General features: G+C 41.3%; 1 protein-coding gene across 1 annotated transcript in view; it reads right to left on the reverse strand.

Annotated features, from left to right (window-relative positions):
- Window positions 1-23,319: 23,319 nt before the first annotated feature.
- Window positions 23,320-24,818, reverse strand: part of DCAF13 (DDB1 and CUL4 associated factor 13) — a 30,812-nt gene continuing 29,313 nt past the window's right edge. The window contains exon 11 of the mRNA XM_020874068.2: window positions 23,320-24,520. Coding sequence (XP_020729727.2) covers window positions 24,433-24,520 — 88 coding nt within the window. The 3' untranslated portion in view covers window positions 23,320-24,432. The remainder of the gene's footprint in view (window positions 24,521-24,818) is intronic.

Consider the following 24,818-nt stretch of genomic DNA (forward strand, 5'->3'; position numbering starts at 1 on the left):
GTAGGTCTTCATAAAACTGTTCAACTTCAGCTTCTTCAGCGTTACTGGTCGGGGCATAGACTTGGATTACTGTGATATTGAATGGTTTGCCTTGGAAACGAACAGAGATCATTCTGTCATTTTTGAGATTGCATCCATTTCGGACTCTTAGAAGAAATGAGGGCTACCCCCCATTTCACCCATTCCAGCCCATTTTAGTTCACTGATTCCTAAAATGTCAATGTTCATTCTTGCCATCTCCTGTTTGACCACTTTCAATTTACCTTGATTCATGGACCTAACATTCCAGGTTTCTATGCAATATTGCTCTTTACAGCTTTGGACTTTACTTCCATCACAAGTCACATCCACAGCTGGGTATTGTTTTTGCTCTGGCTCTGTCTCTTCATTCTTTCTGGAGTTATTTCTCCACTGTTCTCCAGTAGCATACTGGGCACCTATCAACCTGGGGAATTCACTTTCAATGTCCTATCTTTTTGCCATAACATAACATAATGTTTCCATAACATAATATAATGTTTTCATAACATAGCATAATGTTTCCATAACACTAAACTATTGCCTCTCTTCCACCATTTGTTAGAGTCTAGTTTACTTTCCAAAATTTTTTTTAAAAAAACTTATAATGATTGCTACAGATGGAACAATATCACCCAAAATAGTCAGGAAATAAATATATTAGTTTATCCTTTGGTGTGGGGTAGGAGATGCTTAGATTGAAACTCAAACCAAGTCTTGCATCAGTTAGTATGTTTTCTTGGCTGTATGTATTCAGAAAATCAAACTAACAGTGGCTTAAACCAGCAGGGGTTTATTTGTCTCACAAAGTTAGAAGACAGAAGGTCAGATCTCCTGCTGAATGATGTCATCAGATAACTTGACCTTTTCTATCTTTATGTTCCCTCATACTTAGCCTTACACTTTGGACCTCACACTTTGGACTCACATATCATGGTCATAATATGTCTACCACAGTAACATTTAAAACATGAAAGATGGATGAGGGTGGGAAGGAAGAAAATGGCATCAACCAAATCTCTCTCTTTTTAAGAAAGAAAAGCTTTCCTGGAAGCCTCACAGTAGATCCCTATTTAGGCCATGTTGGCCAGAGTGGGTCACATGGCCAGCTGCAACTGTAAGGCCAGTAGAAAGAAAATATTTTGCATTTCTAACCTCTCCAGTAGAGAGTTGGGAATGAAGAAGAGGAGGGGAGTGGGTTTTAGACTGGTTGTATTTTACTGTTTGCCAAACTTTTTCTTGTACCATTAAAAAGCTTCTTAGGTGAGGAAATAGAGTAACTGATTTTATGGGTAATAACCAAGAATGTGGACACTGTACGACTCCTATTCCAACTGTCAATCTAGGAAGGTGTTAAGTTGCCTAAATTTCCACTTCATTTCAGAAAAAAAGAAAACTGATATTCTACCTTAAATAGTTTGTGGCCTTCCTTTTCAGGTCATAAAAGATCTTCATGCATGTTGACTCATTTGGTCTTCCTACATTTAGGAGAAAGGCAGTGGAGACTGGGAATGTTAGGGAGATGAGAAACAATTTACTCACCAGATTTAGAAATTTAAGAGGTCCTGATCTGGAATTCAGGGTATTTTAGGAAAGCATTTTGTCTCTACTATTTTTTCTCCCTGTAAATGCCCAATTAAACATATATACTTACACACACACACACACACACACACACACACACACACAGATTATAAATAGTCACCATCAGCATAGGGGAAAGAAGAAGCAATTACCTAAACCTTGGCCTGGGCAAAAGAAGGTCGTGACTGAATACCCAGTGCCAGGAAAAGAGGGAAATTATTATTTCCCTAGGGAATACAAATCTCTTTTAAGTTATCACACTTGAAAAATGGATTTATGCAGCAATATTTCAAGGAACAGTGGTCAGATTTATGATGACATAAAATTCATTGAATTTTTAAAAAAATTCAGCTTCCTCTTTGTTATCCACAAAACCTATCTTACCCAACCAGGCAAAATAAGCTTAACCTTGACAAATTGTCTCCCTGCAGCAAATGCTTGCATCAACTGGCAGATTTTCCCAGCTATGGATTGTAATTACTTTCTTAATTTTGAAGAACAGATTAAATGGTTGCATAAGGATCTGAATATTACCATCCACAAATCTTTCTGGTAACTGATTACTATGAGTTATCATTAAGTGGGCTTTCCATGTTTCATAAGAATTTCCTGTGTGGTGCCTCCTTTGTGATACTACATATTGCCTCTGACAAATGATTCAAAAATAAAATATGAGCCTCAAAGAAAATGAAGCCAACTGTGTGGTAGAATAGATTTAAAGGAAGAGTTTAATAATATCTTAGGGTGAAGAACTTTAAAAAATACATTTTATGTGGCAAAAAGATAGCAGCTTTAAGATTTGAATGTAAATGTTAAAATAAGTTTTAGCAGAAGAACAAAACTCTTCTAAAGTGCAATGTTTATAGGTTTTGCATTTGAGCTTTAATAACTTGAGTGGCAATTGTGATAGAAATAATCTGTAAATATCACTTAAAGGCAAAATACATTCTCTTCTCGTAGGCCGAAATGCACTTCTAATCTGCTAGCCAAAGGGCTTACGTTAACTATCTCTATGGCAACCTTTTTTTTTTTCTTCATTAATCTCAGTGTCTGAAGAAAGAACACTCTGTGTAAAGCTGGGTAATGCAGTTGTCTCAGACTTCAATAAATTTACTTTTACATGCTATTTACAGATTTCTATCATATCTACAATCTCAGATATTAAGGTTAGAGATACACAGGGTCTTCATAAAGTTCTTCTCCAGATATCTGGTTATATTAATTCCCTTTGACAAACTCTTATAGTCCAGTGCTTTATATTTGGAAAGTACATCCTAATCATCCCCATTTATCTTTCCAATATCCGTAAGAATGGAGTAAGCTCCAGACAGGGGAAGTGTTGGCTACTATTGAAGGCACAAGAGTCTACTGACCTTTTTTTACAACAATCAGAAGTTGAGAAGACAGAAAATCATCTTGTGGCAAATTCCATAATAAAGAAGGACAGCCAAAAATGCAGAAGTGAGACTCAAATATTGGAAACAAGAGAAAGAAAGTTAGATCAACTAGCTTCCAGACTTGGGGACTAATAATAGCTAGCCCATAAGTGGTGAGCTAAGAGTGCTGGGCACTGGGATAAATATTTTACATACTTTGTTGTTGTTGTCTAGTCATTCAGTCATGTCCCTCTTTTGTGACCCCATGGACTGCAGACTGCCAGGCTCCTCTGTCCATGGAATTTCCCAGATACTGGAGTGGGTTGCCATTTCCTTCTCCAGGAGATCTTTCTGACCCAGGGATTGAACCACATGTCCTGCATTTCCTAAATTGGCAGGCGGATTCTTTACTAGTGTGCCACCTAGGAAGCCCATGATTGTCTAACAAATTATAATCATTCATCCAGTCATTCTTGATTTCATGCTGTGAAACTGCTTAGTGCTTGGTACTGTGCTAGTGAAAACTTTGGAAAACCAAAGTAAACAAGACCAAGGGTTTCCCTCGTGGTCCAGTGGTTAAGAATCCACCTGCCGATGCAGGGGACATGGGTTCAATCCCTGGTCAGGGAAGATCCCACATGCCTCAAGGCAACTAAGCCCATGTACCTCAACAATTTAGCCAAAAATAAATAAATCTTAAAAAAAAAAAAGACCAATATAAGCCCTGCCTTCAAAGGGTTAACTTTGTTAGTCTAATGTAGTATAGAGTCCATGTTTAAGAAGTGATAATAGCTAATACATGTGCAGCATGTGTTACATACTAGGCACTTTTTGACATGTTATTTCGTTTAATTCTCCCAACATCCCTACCGCTTTACAGATGAAGTAACTCAGTCAGAGCTAGAGGTTGAGTGGTTTGCCCAAGGTTATAATCCTTGTGATTGGCAAAGTTAGGAATTTGAACCCAAGCATTCTAACTTGAGGGACCACAATCTTACTACTGTACTATTATTTCTCTTATTGAGAAATTGCTTATTGAAATAGGTTGAGTGGAGACCTCTCTCATTGACTCTCAGAACTTTTGGATAACTTCTGGATACATTTTGCTTAGAGAAAGTCCTAATGGGAAAAGAATGGAAGAAATAACATCTACTCGGGATATAGGGAAGATGGAGGTTATGAGGGATGTGACAAAGTAGAGAAGTCAGGGAGCTGAGAATACAGCTCAGGATAAAATAAGCATGGTCTACATCACCCTTGAGCACTCAGTTAGAGAGGCTCTCAGAGATTTCATAATGAGAGGCCTTCCTGACTTGTGAGGTCCAGAAAGTTTTCTCTGAGGAAATGGTGCTTGAGAAAATCTGAAGAATTTGGGACAAGCCCTCGGGAGAGAAGAAAAAAAGTCTGTGGACATTTTGAGGCAGGAGAAAGCTCAATGTGATCAAAGAACTAAGAGAAGATCAGATGTCTGAACACAGAGATAGAGGAGTTTGGCACGGATGGCAATGTGATATTGGTTAAGAGAACAGACCATGTTGAGAACGTTAGACTTTTTCTAATGGCAACAGTCAGCTATAGAAAGGTTTTTAAATGTAGGAGAGTCATGGTGAAATTTGCTTTTTGGAAAGATTACTTTGGCCAAACAGCAGAGAGCAAGTTAAAAGAGGGAGAAATTTATGTAAAAAGGCCTACTAGGCAGCCACCGCTTCCTAACTGTACTTTGAGTGAAGTTTGGTGGTAGGCTAAATTGGGATGTTGACAGTGGAGATGGAGAGGAGAGGAAAGACTCAAAGAAAATTAGAAGGTATTTAGGAGTTAATCACTAATGAAAAAAGATGGAAGAGCCAGAGACATCCAAAGGTAGAAATCTAACATTTGGGTAATTAACAAACCAATTAGTGGAGCAATGCTAGCAAGTTGCAGAGCAGACAGAAGAAGCCAGAGGTTGCATGTAGATGATGGTATGACAGGTAGGGGAGAAGGCAAGGATTGATGCCTAGGATGACAGTAGGAAAAGGAGTGTGGGTGGGGAAGTTCCTAAAGCTTCTTGGCCACTTTCAAAAACACTTCTTAAATATTTTACTAAAATTCACTTTAGCTCTCTGGTGCAGATATATTGATGAAGGTAGAATTTGAGCAGATATTTTAAAATGGAGAAAAGTTATTAGCCAATTCATATATTAAGATCCTGTTAATATTTTATTTATCAACACAAATAAACTTTGCGCTGAAGTCTCTTTTACTTACTAAATCATCACTGCCAACATCAGCACTGAAAGAGCAGTGTGTATTCTACCTGAAATTTCCTTACAAAAGTTCGTTTGTAAGACTACTATTTGATCCTTGGAAAACAATTTCTAATAGAACAAGTTATAAATCATGAATGAGTTCCCAAACCAGCTTGTACAAAGTTATTTTAAGCCTTAATACAGCTAAAATAGAATATCAGGGCTTCCCTGATAGCTCAGTTGGTAAAGAATCTGCCTGCATTGCAGGAGACCCCGGTTCAATTCCTGGGTTGGGAAGATCTACTAGAGAAGCGATAGGCTACCCACTCCAGTATTCTTGGGCTTCCCTTGTGGCTCAGCGGGTAAAGAATCCACCTGCAATTCGGGAGACCTGTGTTCAATCCCTGGGTTGGGAAGATCCCCTGGAGAAGGGAAAGGCCACCCAATCCAGTATTCTGGCCTGGAGAAGTCCATGGATTGTATAGTCCAGTTCAGTTCAGTCGCTCAGTTGTGTCCATCTCTTTGTATAGTCCATGGGGTCACAAAGAGTTAGATACGACTGAGCAACTTTCACTTGCTACTTGCTTGCTACAGCTAGAATAAGAATCTATATAAATCATGTTGAAGAGATCCATCACATTTATTCAACAAGCTCCATCAAGCATCTGTTAGATTCTATTTATGTGCTGAGAAGTCAATAATAAACAATACAAAGGTCTTCACAGTCTAGTTGGAAATAAAGGGCTGAGAATAGGAGTGATGACAACAAGAAGGTTTTCTTTCCTCCTCTACATTTACCCCTTTGTCATTTCCCTACCCCAAGAGTGGAAAGCAGAAACTGCCCAGGGAATGTAAGAGAATGAAGTTTAGTAAGGGTAAATGTGATAGACTTTCCTTCCTGCCCCTTCTCCCCTTCCCAGATGCCGCCAAAAATTCCTTTATGCTCCTTCTCTCTATGGAATCTCTCTTCCTTGACCATCCAGGGTAAATCTGTGGATCAGCGGCAGGAATGCAAAGTAGGACAGTGACTGAGCAATGAGAAAAAATAGTCTTGAGAAAAGCAAGTTGTTGTTCAATTGCTCAGTAATGTCTGACTCTTTGAGACCCCATGAACTGCAGCATGCCAGGCTTCTCTGTCCTTCACCATCTCCTGGAGTTTGCTTAAACTCATGTCCATTGAGTCGGTAATGCCATCCAACCATCTCATCCTCTGTCATCCCCTTCTGCTCCTGCCTTCAATCTTTCAGTCTTTTCCAATGAGTTGGCTCTTCCCATCAGGTGTCCAGAGTATCGGAACTTCAGCTTAAGCATCAGTCCTTCCAATGAATATTCAGGGTTGATTTCATTTAGGATTGACTGGTTTGATCTCCTTGCTGTTCAAGGGACTCTCAAGAGTCTTCTCCAGCACCACAGTTCAAAGGCATCAAAAGCAAGAGCTGCTGTGCTTAGTCGCTCATCAAGTTTGTAAAGCTCACTACCCTTCCCACATACCTCACTCTATATATTGTATTGATTAATGTGGCTGCTCATCTGAATCCTTTATGATAATATAAATTATTATATTAATATTATTGTTGTCTAGTCGCTAACTCATATCCAGCTCTTTTGCGACCCCATGGACTGTAGACTGCCAGGCCTCTCTGTCCATGGGATTCTCTAGGCAAGAATACTGGAGTGGGTTGCATGCCCTTCCTCCAGGGGTTCTTCCCAACCCAGGGATCAAACCCAGGTCTCCCACATTGCAGGTGAATTCTTTACTGTCTGAGCCACCAGGGAAGCAGAGTTGCAAATGTAAAGAGAAAGGGAAAACTACATCCCCAATAGGGAAAAAAAAAATCCCCATTGAAATCAGAAGAGGAGGACTTCTCTGGTGGCTCAGTGGTGAAGAATCCCCCTGCCAGTGCAGGAGACACAGATTCACTCCTTGGTCTGGGAGGATCCCACATGCCTCAGAGCAACTACAGTTGCTCTGTATTTGCACCACACTATTGAGCATGTGCTCTAGAGCCTGGGAAAAGCAACTACTGAAGCTCAAGCACTCTAGAGCCCAGGGCTCTTCAACAAGAGAATCTACCGCAATGAGAAGCCTGCGCACCACAACTAGAGTAGACTCTGCTCTCTGCAACTAACGAAAAGCCTGAGTGACAATGAAGACCCAGCACAATCAAAAAGCAAAAAAAAAAGTCAGAAGAGGAGGCCGTTCATATGCAGTTCAGTTCAGTTCAGTTCAGTTGCTCATCGTGTCCGACTCTTTGCGACCCCATGAATCGCAGCACGCCAGGCCTCCCTGACAACACCATATGCATATATGCATATATGTTCATATGCAACATACCCCCAAATCAATACAGGGCTTCCCGTTCCTTGTAGCGTTCTCACTCAACTGTTTCGTTGTTGCCATTGTTGTTTTTTTAATAAAATTAATTCTCCAAAAGACAAGATTTACTAAAGGAAAACCAATAAATTAGAATCATTCCTAATGTACCAACCAAAAGGCAATTTCCTATTAAATTAATTAGTCAAAAGCTATATGCTTGTTCTTGCAAACAAACAGAAACTGACTACTGCTAACTTCAGCAGAAAAGGAATTTGTTGGAAAGATAGAGGATAGGTTACAGATTGGATGGGAGTAGACTCCAAGTGTGGAAATTTTAGAGGAGCCAGAAAAAGTCAGGGAGCAGGAACCAGGCCAAAGTCCCACTGCAAGAATGGTCTATTTGTGATATTTCAATGGACATGACTGCCATTTTTGCCCTAGGCTGCTGCTAGATGCACCTCCACATGTGAATTCAAAACTGTCCCTGTATAATAGCTTCACTAGCCTCATGAGAAATGCTTGGCTGGATGAAGCACAAGCTGGAATCAAGATTGCCGGGAGAAATATCAATAACCTCAGATATGTAGATGACACTACCCTTATGCAGAAAGTGAAGAAGAACTGAAGAGCCTCTTGAAAGTGAAAGAGGAGAGTGAAAAAGTTGGCTTAAAGCTCAACATTCAGAAAACTAAGATCATGGCATCCTGTCCCATCACTTAGTGGCAAATAGATGGGAAAATAGTGAAAACAGTGGCTGACTTTATTTTGGGGGGGCTCCAAAATCGCTGCAGATGGTGACTGCAGCCATGAAATTAAAAGGCACTTACTCCTCGGAAGGAAAGTTAAGACCAACCTAGACAGCATATTAAAAAGCAGAGACATTATTTTGCCAACAAAGGTCCGTCTAGTCAAGGCTATGGTTTTTTCAGTATGTATGGATATGAGAGTTGGACTATAAAGAAAGCTGAGCACTGAAGAATTGATGCTTTTGAACTGTGGTGTTGAAGAAGACTCTTGAGAGTCCCTTGGACTGCAAGGAGATCCAACCAGTCCATCCTAAAGGAGATCAGTCCTGGGTGTTCATTGGAAGGACTGATGTTGAAGCTGACATTTCAACACTTTGGCCACCTGATGTGAAGAGCTGCCTCATTGGAAAAGACCCTGATGCTGGGAAAGATTGAGGGCAGGAGGAGAAGGGGATGACAGAGGATGAAATGGTTGGATGGCATCACCGGCTCCACTGAGTTTGACATGAGTTTGAGTAAACTCCGGGAGTTGGTGATGGACAGGGAGGCCTGGCATGCTGCAGTTCATGGGGTCGCAAAGAGTCAGACAGGACTGAGCAACTGAACCGAACTGAACTGAACTAGCCTCAGATTCAGAGCACTGAGCAGGAGCATCCAACTGGCTTTTCCCATAAGGGAATAGCGAGAGGAAATGTCTGGCTCCATCACTTTCAATAATCACACAGTGTGGATTTCATCAGAATAGATTCCAGGCAGCCACAACCAGGACACATGCCCACTGTACTCTGCTTCTGGTAATTTACTAAAGTGTTATTTTAATGAAAGTGTCAAATTTCAGCCAAGGATTTCAAAAGTGTTTGTAAGAGCAGCAAAGAAGTTCTGCCTAAGGGTCAGCCAGTGGCTGACTCAAATAACAAGCACCACCCATGTTTACCTTTGATTTTGATTCTTAAATCTTCAAACACACATCTTTGTCAAGACTGCCATTGCCTCTATGTGGCTCTGTCTCATTAGAAACCCTCAGCACTCTGAAGATACAGGTATATCATTTTATATACCCATTTTACATATGATATGACTGAATCTCAGACAGGATAAAGCATTTTGCCTATAATCACAAACTATAGGCCTAATTAGTATTATGCACTATAAACAGATTTGTGTAATTAATTCTTCTACCCTATATACTCTAATTTAAGTAAAACATGATTAATAAAATTATTTTCAAATATATATTTCACCTATAGGGAACATTTCACTTTTTTCTTCATAAAATGAATGATAGTGATTTGAAAGTCCCTGATGGATGAATAGGAAATTTCTTCTCTACGATAGAAATTGAGCCCATTAATTATAAATCAGAATGGATAATGCTATTCAAAGCTTCACATTTCACCTGGAAGGAGTCTAATTAACAAGAGTGCTTTTTATATATTAATTTCTGACCCATTTCCTTATAGAATTGAAATGACTCAAATATGTTTGCTCTAGTTAGTTGTTATAGTTGAGCCTGAAACTTTCATATTTGGGATTCTATGTACAGTGATAACACATGTAAGTCCAAATGAATTTTTTAATTAAAATTACAGATGATGAGAACAATAGCTTTGAGGAATGTGTATTCCCATCCTGCCAAACTCAATGTTTCCATTTAAATTCTCTACCAATTCTAATTGTTGAAGGGAACTTTTTCACAAAACTAATGTGATGTTTTGATTAAGGAATCCTTAGGGAATTGTTTCTTCATGAGGAAGTTCAAGGTGTTAAAGCCAATAAAAAGCTTCAGAAATCATGCAAAGCAAGGTTTCCTGAATGTGTTAGCAGGACAACACCTCTGTACAGAGTTTCTATTTTATCCCTGTTAAGGTGAAGATAAAATTCCCTTTGAGGTAATTCTGAAGTTGCCAAAGTTTGTTCTCGGGTACAAGGCATGCTGGGACCTGAGCAGTAAGAAGAAGGTCTGACCTGACAACACAGGGGCTCTAGGTGCTGGTAATGCTGTGGTGCTCTCAGAGGTGCTGTGGTTTAGCAAGCTTGAGAAGAATTCGGGGGCTCTTTCGTAGTTGGCCAGAGCATGGAGGGAGGGTTTCCCAGTGGTGTTCAGCGTAGGAGCCAGAGAAGACACCTGTCAATGTCCGTTATGCCGGTGACTGGGGCCCAGCTTTCGGGGTTCAGCCATGTGGGAGGCCAATTTAATAGGAACTAGTCAGAGTTCCATGGCAGTGCTCTCCACCAGGACTCAGGGTGAAACCACAAGGAGGAAGAAGGACTGGGGTCTAACCGAGACCCAGAGAGACATTGAGGGTCTGAGAGAGTCTAACTGAATTTCAAGGCTCCCTCGTACTTCCTACCTCAGTTAGAAGGGCAGCAGAGGCAAGACTGGGCTGTGTTGGGGGGAGCACCAGGAGGCCTGGAGCTGATGGGCTAAGGAAGCAGAGGCAGTCAGAGTCAGTTGAGGCAGACACCAATCTCCTCTTTCTGTGTCCTTATAACAACTCAGGAGTGACTAGTCCCACACTGTGCACTCCCAAGTCCTCCCTATTTTCTTCACCTCCTCACCCATATCGAAATACTGATGTGGTTTATTTTGATTATGATTGCTGATATGATTGCAAAATACTGATTGCTATTCGTTTCGATAAGTAAGTAAGTGAGTGGTCTTAAGCATCTGAGGGACTTACCTCCCCAGAGCACATTCTGAAGCTGTCCCACCTCTAACCCATGCTACGAGAGTGGTCAAGGACAAGATCTGCTGACCAGGGTCTCTGATGTGACTCTGCCATAAAGGACTCTGCCCCCAAGTAAGTGATTCCAACTAAGGCGTTTTCCTCTCTTGAGAACTGAAGTTGAGAGACGTAGAGGTAAGGAGCCCATTGATGGGTCATTGAAAACCCATGTTGGATCAGGCCAGGGAAGCCATTTGTGGACTTAAAGAGTTGAAGTTACAAAAGAGCAGAAATTACAAGCAATGAGAAGGCAGCTGGCAGAGAACAGACAGGGCAGATGCTGAAAGAGTCCTGTTTACTTGCGGCTCTCCAGCTCCCAGCTCCAGAGCCCTGGCCTCTGACTCAGCTGTACTGGGGTCTTGTCCTTGGGTTTCTGCAAGATTCCTTCCCACGAATTTCTTGAACGGCTTCAGGGAAAATACTGTTTCTTGTAACAACATTACCCTCAATCTACAACAAAACTACAGTGTGTTTAAATCGATGTATTCGCAAATCCCTGTATTTTCAGTCTTTGTGTTTAATTACAATAAAGAGGTTTTTTTTTTTCAAGTGGGGCAGAGGAGGGGAGCCACAAAATAATTTAGGCCTATTTTTAAAGCTGGCCCTAAAAGTAAAACTTGGGTATAAAGACTGGAAGACATCTTCCCTCTTCCCTGAAGCCAGCCTTCTCCCTCATCCTTTGAGCACGCAGCTGCATGTGCAGGCACTTGCCACTAGCTGAACTTGCCTGGGCCACCCAGACCTACAGAGCACCCTGTTCTGGCTCAGCCCTTCCATTGCTCACACCCACCTTTATCTTTCCCTACCACTTGCCTTTTCTGCCCTGTGTCCTAAGACCCCACCCCTGCCCAATATGTTTTTGTGCTTTCTGATCCTTAATCTTTTAGTGCCTAGTCAAATGCCTATTCTAAACTCTCTTATCTTCCTGGAGAATATTAGCCCAAACCTTATATATTAGACCTAGGTAATAAGTTGTTGATAACATAGCATTGCTGTAACAGTTTCTTTCCTTCATAGTGATATATCTGAATGAGGAATCACAGATTTATTTTGAAAACAGCCCTGCTGTGTTTCTACTCACCAGGCAACACGCCAGAACTAGCAGCATTGGATGGTCGTTGTTCACCTCTGGAGGCTTCTTCATCTCCAGGAGGAAATTAGGCCCTTCCTCTTGGGAGCTGCCGTAGTATCCTACAGGCATCTAAATGTACTGCAGTGATTTGTTTTCATGTACATGTCCTTTAAGATTGCGCTCCTTCTTATGGCCTTCTTTTGGGGTTTCTTAGGAGAATTGACAGTAAATTAATTTAAAAGCATGCAAAGCATTTGTAGTGTTGTGAGTGTTCCATAAACATTAGCAGCTACTGTTACTATTACAATCATTATTAATTACAAAGTTTGCTTCCTTCCACCTAGGTTTCTGTCTGGGTATCTCTGTGGGTGATGTGCCATTCAAAAATAGGGAATTAAAAAGGAGGTGAAATTTGGGAGTTGGAGTAAAATAATGAGTTCGTCTGGGAACATTAGCTTCAGTGCTTGTGAAGAGACCCAAGTATGAGGCAACTTAAAAACACACACTTCCTTTGCTGGAATAAATGCTGACTGAGAGAATGGTCATTCATTTGTTCAGTGAATGAATTCTTGGCCCTGATTTAACTCCAGCTGTTCAGTAACTTTATGGGACAGGATCAAAGTAAATGTAATGTTTATTTTTAAATGTGTATACCATTAGCATTACTGTGAATATTATAATACCAAAAAACTGAACAACACTGGTCAATTAAATATTTTCAAATTCTTTTCTCCAAATAATCAAATATTTATTTAGTACCTTCTAACATGGGGCTTTAAGGTCCTATGTAAGTCATCGTTGTTCACTGGGTAGCAATCAGTTTTAGATTAATTACCCAAACATCATAGAGACCCTGAATGTTCCCTAAGAGCTTAAGATGCCTGATTTCTTGATTATCCCTTGATCATAACCAGTCCTCAAGTCTCCTTAGTATGTAGATGTCACACTAGTTATAAACAAATCTCCCTAATCTGTTCCATAATTGTAAAACTGTAGAAGAAAATGAAGGAGAAGGAGGAAATGGGGGAGGTGGAAGAGAGAAAGAAAGGAGGGAAGAGGAAGGAAAGAAGGAAAAGACAGAAAGACTGTTCTGTTCACTTGTTAAGTGGGTGGCAAGTAAGAGAAATTGTTCTTTTCCCTTTCTTTTTTCTGAAAATAAGATAATGAGTGGAGATTATTTTTTAAAAATTACATTCAATAACAATCTGCGTTCTCTGGCTCTATCAGAGAAAATTGTCCTGCCAGTGACTAACTGGCAAGAACTAATAACAAGGCGTTTGATGCATTTTTTCTTTCCTGATGGGCTACTGTAAATCCTTTGTATTTATTAACATTTCTCTATCTTCTTAAGCAGCACTGTCATATCACCACCATTCTTATTTTCTCCCTCAGTGTTCTACCCTGATTACCTCACTTTTCAAACATCTCTGTGCATTTTACTCCAAAAGATTTTGACTGGAAAAGTTATTATGGTTAAAATTATGCTCCCATTTCTAGATTAGTAAAAAGCTCAAATTAAAGGAAATCGCTCATGTCTTTAACCAGTCAGGTTCTCTTAAGAGCTATTCCCTGAGATGTCACTATGGAAACCACAGGTTGTATCAGGAGGTCATGCCAGTGACTCAGCAGGTGATGCTTGCCTTCAAGTCAATAGTACCTAGTGCCCTGACAAGATGCCAGACAAACAGCACACTATGGGTATTGCATTTTTAGGTGGTATATACTCTGATGTCGGAGACGGCAATGGCAACCCACTCCAGTGTTCTTGCCTGGAGAATCCCAGGGATGGGGGAACCTGGTGGACTGCCGTCTATGGGGTCGCACAGAGTCGGACACGACTGAAGTGACTTAGCAGCAGCAGCAGCAGCAGCTACATACTCTGATGTTCACTGGACTCAGATGCAACCAGATTTTAGATCAGCCAAAACACAAGCAGGACAAAAAACCAACAAAGAGAAAGACCCAAATCAAGTGGTGAACAAGAATGGAAAAAAAAGTTAAGCTGCCATTCTACAGTTTTGTAAATCACTTGAAAGTTGGCCTCAGTGACTGAAACTGGTTACTCCAGGGAGGCAGTAAGGGAAGGATGCGCTTTCATGTTAGGCTCTTTCCTGCCTGGAAGCTTTTTTTTTCTTAATGAATTATAAACAGTTAAACATTTGCAGTTTTGAATTTTGATTTTAAAAAAAAGAAGAATCTGGGCTTCCTTGGTGAAGAATCTGCCTGCCAATGCAGGAGACACGGGTTTGGTTCCTGATTCGAGAAGATCCCACATGTCTCAGAGCAACGAAGCCTGTGCCACAACTACTGAGCTCATTCTCTAGAGCCAGGGAACCACAACTACTGACGCCTGCGCACCTAGAGTCTCTGCTCCGCAACAAGAGAAGCCGCGGTAATGAGAAGCCCAAGGACCACCACTGGGGGCTAGAGAGCAGCCCCCAGTTCACCACAACTATAGGAAAGCCTATGCAGCAACGAAGACCCAGTACAGCCATAGATAAATTATATATATATGTGTGTGTGTGTGTGTGTGTGTGTGTGTGTATGTATATTTAAAATAAAGATCTCCACTGGAATTTCTGTAGCAGCTTGGCTAAATATGACTGAAGCAGAGTCTCTTAACAGTGGCACTATTGACATTTTGGACCAGATAATTCTTCCTCGTGGTGATCCTGTTTTATGCATTGTAGGATATTAGCAGCTTCCCTCTCAGGCTTCTACTCGCCAGATGCCAGTGACAATGTTACCGAGCCCAAGCTCCCTCTGCTCGCCACACGACAGGCCAGTAAAGTGGGAGACGAGTTGTTGGAGTAAGGAATAACAACTTTAATCGGAAAATTAGCAGATGGAGAAGATGACAGACTAGTATTTCAAAAAACTGTCTTCGCTCGAGTCTGAATGTCTCAGTTACTTTTATACAGACGAAGGGGAGGGGGAGGGGCCCACTGCCCGTTCCAACCAATGACTGAACAGGACCACTAACGGCTGCTGGTTGACAGTTGCTCCCTGATGGTCCCTTGCTTGGGGGAGGGGCCCACTGCGACACAGACCAATGGTTGAGCGAGACTGCTCCCCTCTGCCCCAGGCACCTGCTACTATTAAACCCTCTACCCCTATCCAGTTGGTTGAAACAGGAAAAAAATGTTTCTAGACATTCTCAAATGACCCCAGGGCAACACAACTGCCCCCAGATGAGAACCACAGGACAAGACGTAAAAAGTCTTGCTCCCAGCCGACTGGGAGCTGAGAATCCAGACTCTAACATTTTTGAGGGAAAAAAGTTAAGTTTTGTACAGAACTCTTAGGTTTTGGTGCCAGAGGAATAAGGTTCATAAATTTTCTCCCTTCCTAGGTACTTGCAATATGTGTACCAAGTATAATAGACATATAATATTTATAATAACTTTATTCTACTTTTTAAAAAAATGCTTCTAGTGTTCATTCATTTTATCAACATCTCTCCTTGATTTTAAGTTGAGAACTCTATCATCATACTTGACAATAAGCTCTGTGATCATTCATGCTCCATTATTCCTCTTTACACTCCCCGAAAGTAAAAATTAGAGAGAATGATGGCAAATATGGAAACTCAAAAGTGGTCAAATGTCTTGTGGATAGGACAGAACCTTGCACTGGTAGTTTCCACTATTGAATACCCTTGCACATCCCTTTCAAAAAAAAAAAAATCTGTAGTCGTTTATGTTTTGTAAAATTTAAGAAAAAATATATGGTGGTTAAAAAGTAATCAAACAGAAGGGAAAACTAGGACTTTGTTTCTTAACTATGTGACCTGATATAGACACTCTCATCCCCCATCCTTTAAGAATCATGGTGGTGGTGGTTTAGTCGCTAAGTCATGGACTGTAACCTGCCAGGCTCCTCTGTCCGTGCGATTTTCCAGGTAAGAATACTGGAGTGGGTTGCCATTTCCTTCTCCAGTAGGAATCATGGCTGGGTTCTGTTTCATTTATAGTGATTACTCTTCCCCAGAACAATGACATCAGAAAAGTACTTTCTAAACATCTTTTTGGGCTAACTTTAAATATTTGACTGCATTTTTATACATGGATATATTTTCAATTATTTGAATCAGTTATTTCATTCAAATTAAGGTGTGATATGGGTGAAAAAATAGCTTGAATATTTTCAGTAAAATGAATTTAACCAGTTATAATGCATAGTTGTGGAGAAGGAAATGGCTACCCACTCCAGTATTCTTGCCTGGAGAATTCCATGGACAGAGGAGCCAAGTGGCTACAGTTTATGGGGTCGAAAAGAGTCAGACACAACCGAGTGACTAACACTGCCACAATGCATAGTTCAATGGCTTGAATTTAATCAACTTTTTGTTTTATCAAATATATTTTTTTATATTAAAACCATCAAAAAATTGAGCCATATGTTTTTTATTCATGCTTGTGGACAATATTTTTTAACATTTTAGGACAAAATATATTTTAAGGCAGCGTTCTTCTTAAATAGGGACATTCTGCATTCCCAGGCTTATGGAGGACAAAGGCATTAAGGAAAAAGAGTTAAGTCATGAAAATATATAACTAAAATCATCAGCAAATATTCTACCAGGAACACAAGCCTGGGTTTATTTTATGTCCACAGCACTTATTGCACACCCACTATGTGCCAAGTGCTAAGTGTTGAGCTTGGCTCCTTTCTCTACAGTCATTTCTAATCCCATAACAGTTAATATCACTTAAGGTCAATATTAAATTAATATCTGTTAAGTGAATACCACTTAAGACCAATATTCAAATAGCATTCTGCAAATGAATTGCACTTTTACTTAATTTCAGGATAAGTAAAAAAATTAAATATGCACTTAGCAATGATCTGATATCTCCTATATAGCAATACAAGTCGATAGTAAATCATGACAACGAAAATGAAAGCAGGTGGCTGTGGCAGCCATGGAAATGTACCACTCAGATTTCCTTCAAGAGAAGTGGCAGTGGGGAGCACAGTTTTCTAACAACCCCAGCTGCAACCCCCCTGGATCCACCACCAGGCTTCTGTCAAGGTACACTTTCCTGAGCTGTTTCAGTGACTGAGTATAGCAGGGGTCTTAGCCTGTCCTCTCCAACTCAGGGCTTCTCTGAAGACAACTTTGGCTGAAGGACTCTCCTCTGGCTTGGCTAAAGCCTTCCTAAAGCTGCCTTGCAGTCTAAGGCTCTTCCTACCCAGACCTTCTTTCCGTCTCCTGTCGCATGTGTCAAGTCTTCCATACAGGTAGAAGGCTCTCACTGCCTACTGCTCCTTTGCCTTCACACACAGTCCCCTCCAATAGATCTCTTGCTTGTTTAACCTTGATTGGTGTCTGTTTCTCAGAGAACTTGAACAGAACCAGGTGATACTGGGAGCCATTCAAGAAAATACATAGGCAATAAGATGGAGTTTGGAAGTAGGCTCACTAGCTAATTCTCACAGCTCCTTTGGCTTGGAATCCCCAGAAAAGAAACGCTGGGATTTAACTCTAGTTATTGGGCTGGCAGCACACAGTGTGGATGGATAGATCTCCATACCTGCTGCATGGCAGGGGAGAAGCTTGTGCAGTATCTTCCCATATGGGGAAGTGCTAGCTCCTGCTACAGTGGACCACCACTCCAGACTCTAGGGATTCAAGGAGGCTCAGTTCAGTTGCTCAGAATGTCTGACTCTTTGCGACCCCATTAACTGCAACACACCAGGCTTCCCTATCCTTCACCAATTCTCAGAGCTTGCTCAAACTCATGTCCATTGAGTCGGTCATGCCATCCAACCATCTCATCCTCTGTCATCCCCTTCTCCTCCCGCCTTCAATCTTTCCCAGCATCAGCGTCTTTTCCAATAAAAAAATAAAATTTCAAAAATCTATGGTATCCAAACCCTTGCCCTCAAATATTTACCAATAATAGAGGTCAGGGGGTGGTGCTTCACCATTAGAAGCCAGGAGGCTATACTGACCAGCAAGGCTGAGGGACAGGCAAAGAGTCTTAATCTGCAGGGAACTGTGAAAACAAAGCATGGTGTCCTTTGGGCGAAACAGATGAGCATCCAGTGAGGGTATTCCTTGACATCCACAACCAGCAAAGGGCAAGACTGGAGGAGTAGGGTGGAGTAGGGGCCCAGGAGAAGTCACAATAAGAAATGCAAGCTCTTGCTGTTACCAGACCTGAGCTAGTTTTCATATCTGGAATCAGAAACTGGAGAGGTGGCAGAGTCTCTTGGAGGAAGGACCTTGCAAAACCACAGCAAGTATGTGCAACAATGGTTCCTCCAAAAGACCTCTGACCATTTACTCAGCAAACTGTGAGAAAGGGGGAATACCGAGATATTGCAAGGACTGTGGGATCCAGTTTGATTCCCGAAGACCTAGAGTCATCATGACCCTGTTACATGGCAGCTCATGAGGGCCACTTAATAGAGATCTATCTAAAATCTGGGTAAGTTATAAGTCTGGGCATAAGTTATAGACTGGGTAAGTTTTAAGTCCATGGACTTACCCAGTTGTCATTTCCTCAGTTCTCAAATGCATAAATGGGAACGATATAGCTGGAGTAAGCACCATATTGAATCTTGCCCTATAGGTAAGAGCTATGACAGTAAGGGAAAACAAGTAAAAACTTTAATTCCACTCCATCCTCCCAACCAAGGTAAATCTTGTTGTTGTTGTTGTTCAGTTGCTGAATCTTGGCCACCCCTGTCTGACTCTTTGCAACCCCACGGACTGCAGCATGCCAGGCTTCCCTGTCCTTCACCATCTCCCAGAGTCCACTCAAACCCATGTCTTTTGAGTTGCTGATGACATCCAGCCATCCCCTTCTCCTGCCTTCAGTCTTTCCCAGCATCACGGTCTTTTCTAACAGGTCAGCCCTTCACATCAGGTAGCCAAAATATTAGAGCTTCAGCGTTGGTCCTTCCAATGAATATTCAGGGTTGATTTCCTTTAGGATTGACTGGTTTGATCTCCTTGCTGCCCAAAGGATGTTCAAGAGTCTTCTCCAGCACCACAGTTTGAAGGCATCAATTCTTTGGTGTTCAGCCTTTTTTCTTGTACTTGACTACTGGAAAAATCTTACAATAAAAAATATTGCACTGGGAGTGGGTAAGATAGAGATTAGTGCCATCGTTAAGGACCTAAAATATGGAGGTGGGAAGGAGAGGAACAGGTATGGTGTCTTTTATGTATCTGTATGTCAATCTGACCTCTGCACAAACCAGATGGATTCTGGAGAACAACTGCAATGTCAATGCAAGCAGTCGAAAGCAGCAGCCCCAATCATAGTTGGTATGATAGACATAGTATTTTGCTAAGAGTAGATACATTGCTAAGCCTCAGATACATGGTCTGTGTTTACTGATCAGGCAGATGCATTTCCTATTTCAGTGAGAAAGAGGACCAGCAACAGTTCATATTCACATGGAATGAATAACATTTGTTTACTTTTGTCCATGAACTGTTAACTCTTCTGAATTCTCTCATAGTCCAAAAAGATCTGGACTGAAAGGACATCCCATAGAACAATACATATACCCATTACATTGATGACATTCTGCTACTGGACAGGATGAGCCAGAGATGACTAGTGTACTGGAAGCTTTGGTAAGACACCTGTAGTCAAGAGGGTGAAAAATTAATCATTTGAAAGTTCAGTAATGTGCCATATAAGTGACTTTTTAGAGGTCTGGTGATCAGGGGCCTGCCATGATATCTCTTCCAAAATATTTCATTGGAAGGAAGCACTGTGCCTGGTGGACCTCTTTGAGTAGTGCAGGCAATGTATTCCACACCTAGGAATATTTATGCTCTGGCTCCTATGTTGGTAACATAGAAGGCTACCAGCACTGTGAGGGGCCTAGGACAGCATATAGTACCAGAGCTGGCTGTGGTGCAAGTGGCCCTGAAAGCTCAGGCCACAAGATTCAGCAGACCTAGAAGCATCAGAGGTGGGAAAAGATGCAGTGTGGAGTTTATGGCAAGCCTTGGTGGCAGAATCACAATACTCTAGGATTCCAGAGCAAAGCCATGCCATCTGCAGCGCATTAAGCCTGTTCTAATATATTGCTGAGCTCTGGTAGACACAGCATGCTTGACCATGAGCACCAAGTAACCAAGTCATCCAGAACTGCCCATTTTCAGTCAGACCCACCAAGATATTTAAAGTTGTATGAACTCAGCAGCAGTCCATCAGAAGACAAAACATTACATAAGCAGTCAAGCCCAAGCAGGACCAGAAGGTAAAAATAAGATGTACAAGCAGGAAGCACAGACCTACACATCACCAATCGCTGTTGCATTAATGCTATTTTTCACATTTTATCTATAGCCATATGGGGAGGTGGGGTACAAACAGCTGAAGGATTGGCTTGACTTAAAATATGGGTACAAAACCCAAGTGTACTGTAGCAGCATTTGTTATTCAGTCTCTAAGTCATGTCCACCTCTTTGCAATCTCATGGACTGCAGCATGCCAGGCTTCCCAGTCCTTGGCTATCCCCAAGAGTTTGCTCAAACTCATGTCCATTGAGTCGGTCATGCCATTCCACCATCTCATCCTCTGCTGCCCCCTTCTCCTCCTGCCTTCAATCTTTCCCAGCCTCAGGGTCTTTTCCAATGAGTTGGCTCTTCTCATGAGGAGGCTGAAATATTGGAGCTTCAGCATCAGTCCTTCTAATACATATTCAGAGTTGATTTCCTTTAGGATTGATTGGTTTGATCTCCTTGCTGTCCAAGGGATTCTCAAGAGTCTTCTCCAGCACCACAGTTTGAAAACAACGATTCTTCAGTACTTGAGCTTCTTTATGGTCCACCTCTCACATCTGTACATGACTACTGGAAAAACCAGAGCTTTGACTACATGGATCTTTGTTGGTAAAGGTGGCTGCATTATAAAGGGATGGGCCTTGAAAGAGTAGTGAGGGAAAAATCTTCCCAATGGGCAGATCTAGGAGCAAGCACCTGGTTGTCGTTTTATGTAGAAGTGTACTTAGGGGAGATTCCTGGTCAGTGGTCTATGGCTGGCCCTTTGGAGAGGGTGTGGAAGAGTAACAGCTGGAAGATCAGAGACAAGGCTTGGGGTACAAGTATGTGGATGGATGAGGATGTGCGCATAAAGAATAAATATGTTGGTATAACCTGTTAATGCCCACCAGAAAGCATCCACCATAGAGGCAGCACATAACAACCAAGTAGATAAAATGATTCCATCACTTGACAGAGGCCAGCCTAGAAGGGGCACAACGGGCATGTGGAAGGAATGGCCTGTGGCAAAGACAGAGGCTATGAATGAGCCCAACAGATAAACTCCCCCTTATCAAAGCTGATCTAGCTCTTGTGTTTCTACCCAATCTGTCAGCAACAGAGATGCTATGCCCCCAATATGGCACTATTCCTTTAGAACAACAAGCCACTTGGCATCAACTTTACTACACTGGATCCTTTTGATTCTAGAAGGGCCAGCAACTCAACTTCACAGGGACATCTATTTTGATATTCCGAGATACCAGAGCTACATGTCTCAGCCAGCACCTCTATTTGGATATTAATGGAATGCCTAATTCTCAGGCATCAATCCCACCCCAATACAATTTTTCTTAAATTTTTTTATATGTTTATTTTTGGCTGTGCTGGATCTTTGTTGCTGCACAAGAGCTTTTCTCGAGTTGCTGAGTGAGGGCTACTCTGTAGTTGTGTGTGGGATTCTTATTGCAGTGGCTTCTCTTGTTGTGGAGCACAGGCTGTCTGGGGTGCGCAGTCTTCAGGAGTTGCAGCACACGGGCTCAGTAGTTGCAGCTTGTGGGCTCTAGAACACAGGCTCGGTAGTTATGGCGCATAGGACCTTCCTGGACCAGGGATTGCACCCATATCCTCTGCATTGAGAGATGGATTCTTAACCACTGGACCACCAGAGAAGTCCCCCACCCCCCAGTAGTTTTTATCAAGGGGATCTATTTCAGTAAAGAAGTGAGAGTGGGCCCAACCACAGTACCCATTGATCATATCACATAAAGGCAATCCAGAAATATGCCATCTCACAGATCACTGGAGTGGCCTACTAAAGACACAATGTTAGCACCAGCTCAGAGGCAACATGCTGAAAGGACAGGGTACCATCCTTCAGGATGCAATATATGCATTAACTCACAAGATGAGAGGATACGTGTGATGGCTCCAATTACCATCACTTCCAGTGACTCACTGGAGGACTCTGGTTACCATTTCTAAAACTGGGCTCTTCAGGGTCAGGACTGGTCACCAAAAGGGGGCACACTCTTATTAGGGTACACAGCACAAGATCTACTGAATTACATGCCATTGTCACCAAAGTACTTTGTACTTACATACAGGGGCCAACAAGCTAGAAAAGCAGTCATCCTCCTGGCAGAGGTCACTGGCTTTGATCAGTAGGAGGTGGTGGTGGTGGAGGGGGGGAATGGGAGAACTTGTACAGAACACAAGTGACCCATTTCGTGCCTACTGGTATTCCCTCGCTCCATTGCAACTGTAAACGGATATGTGTAACAACCCCAGCCTGATAAGGGTATGATCAACAAAGGTTGGACCCCTCAGAAATGAAGGTTTGGGTCACAAGATTAGGTAAGTCACCAAAACCTGCTAAAGTGATACCTGTGGATGAGAAATATTTAAAATGGATGATGGAAGACAGGGTGACTACCAGTCATTGCCCGTCAGTGACAGGGAATATTGATGATCATTATGTACATGGAAGTCATGGAGTTGCTCCCCAATCCTGCAAGAAGTGGGTCTGTGTGGTGCAAGAGGTACAGCTACAGAAATGTTCTGTCTGGAATTCTCTTTTGAGAGAACTGGTTGCAGGAAGCACAGCTGATTGAGTCCCAGCTGAGGGGTCCTAGCTGCCACCCCTCTGAATTCACCACTGCATTTGCTGCAAGGCCAGGCTCCCCTGGGGTTGCTCCCTGCCACTGAGAGAGCAGAGAGGGGGCAGCAGCACTGAACCAGTCTCACAATATGGGACTCCTGACACGCAATTGGGGCTCAAGAACACCCCAACAACCTGGTCCAACCTTTGTAGTCTGAGGCTCTTCCTACATCAGGGAAGGGTCCTCCCGCCTTCCTGCTCTCCTGCCCGAGGTCAAGCCTACAGTACAGATGGAAGGCTCTACCTGCCCCCTCCTGCTCCTCCTCTTTATGCGTCAAAGACAGTCCCCTCCAGGAAATCTCTCACATGTCTTCCGTCAGCACCTGCTTCTTGATGGATTCAAATTGACACAGAAGCTCATGTTTATAGATCAGTATATTTTCTTTGAAACCACACTCAAACTAACAGCAGTGTTAAAATGTACAAGAGAACTTGGTTCACCTTATAAATCAAGCATTTTGAGTCCTACAGTAGCTCCAAAGAGTAAAAGGTAGATGGTTGATGTCTTATCAGCTTTGAGAAAAACACGATGAAATATTTAAAATATCCAAGAAAGCATAAAAAATAATAGAATGTACACACAGATGAAGAAAGAAACCTTATCAAGAGTTAAAATCTCCTGTGTATCCCACCCTGATTGAATCCTTCTCTCACTTTCCAGATTTTGATATTTATCATTGCTGTTGTATTTTAAATAGTTTTACTACAAATATATGTATTGATATTTTTTCTTTTGGATTTTTAATCTCTTTTTAACATAACTTCCTAAAAATTAGGTTTGTATTTATAATACTAAGCTGATGATGGGTTTAAAAAAAACCAAAACCCCAATCTATGTCACACAGAGCTATTTATGATTGCTGAGATTAAAAAGAAATTATTTAGCAGAAATGGAACAAAGTCATAATGCTGAGAAAAAGTATATTTTATAATATTGTAAGTTATTATTTATAAAAGTTATATAAATGTAGCTAATCATCTATACAGTCTCAAAAAGCCCAATATAAATAAAACACAGACAATAAGTTCAATTGAGAAAAGTTCAGACAAAATTCTTCTATGTGTCATATGGAATCCAAGGAAGAATCATTGCAATAATTATCCAAAGTAACATTGAAGGTAACAAAAGAGATGTTTGGTCTTAGATGTAAATTCAAATGTAGAGTGTCTAAAATAACAGATAAAAGTGAAAGTATATCTGTAATTTCTAACAGCAAAAAATAACTTAGTTTGTAAATTCTGTATTCTTCAATGAAGAAACATGATCAAGGATAACATGTTGGACAGTCTTATCAATCAGGTCATCTTTAAAGACAAGTTTTCAAGACAGCAAAAATGTGCAACAATTAAGCTCTACACATATAACTAAAACATCTGTTGTTATAAGAGGGGCAGTACTTTTATTTATAGAGTTCACAAATCAACATGTAACAAATAATTATACATTAATATTGGTAAGAATACCAAATATTATTTCACAACTGCCACTATGTGTTTCTTCTTCTCTGACACCATCTGCACAGATCCAGGCTTGCTATGTTTGATACGATTCAGTTCCCTAGAAATTAAACAAAATACACAAAATTTAAGTTTATAAGAAGTCACCTTAACCAAAGAAAACTTTCTCAGAAAAATTACAAGGCATTTTCTTTCACTAAAACTACCCACTGAAAAAAAAGTTTTCACAAGAGTAGATAAGAAGTAGCTCTGGAGAAGGGAATGACTACCCACTCCAGTATTCTGGCCTATAGAATTCCATGGACTATATGGTCCATGGGGTTGCAAGAGTCAGATATGACTAAGCGATTTTCACTTAGAAACCAACTTCTGTTAACTTATTTGCTTCTTCTCTTACT

This window comes from Odocoileus virginianus, chromosome 15 (assembly GCF_023699985.2).
Source record: "Odocoileus virginianus isolate 20LAN1187 ecotype Illinois chromosome 15, Ovbor_1.2, whole genome shotgun sequence".
Lineage (NCBI taxonomy): Eukaryota > Metazoa > Chordata > Mammalia > Artiodactyla > Cervidae > Odocoileus > Odocoileus virginianus.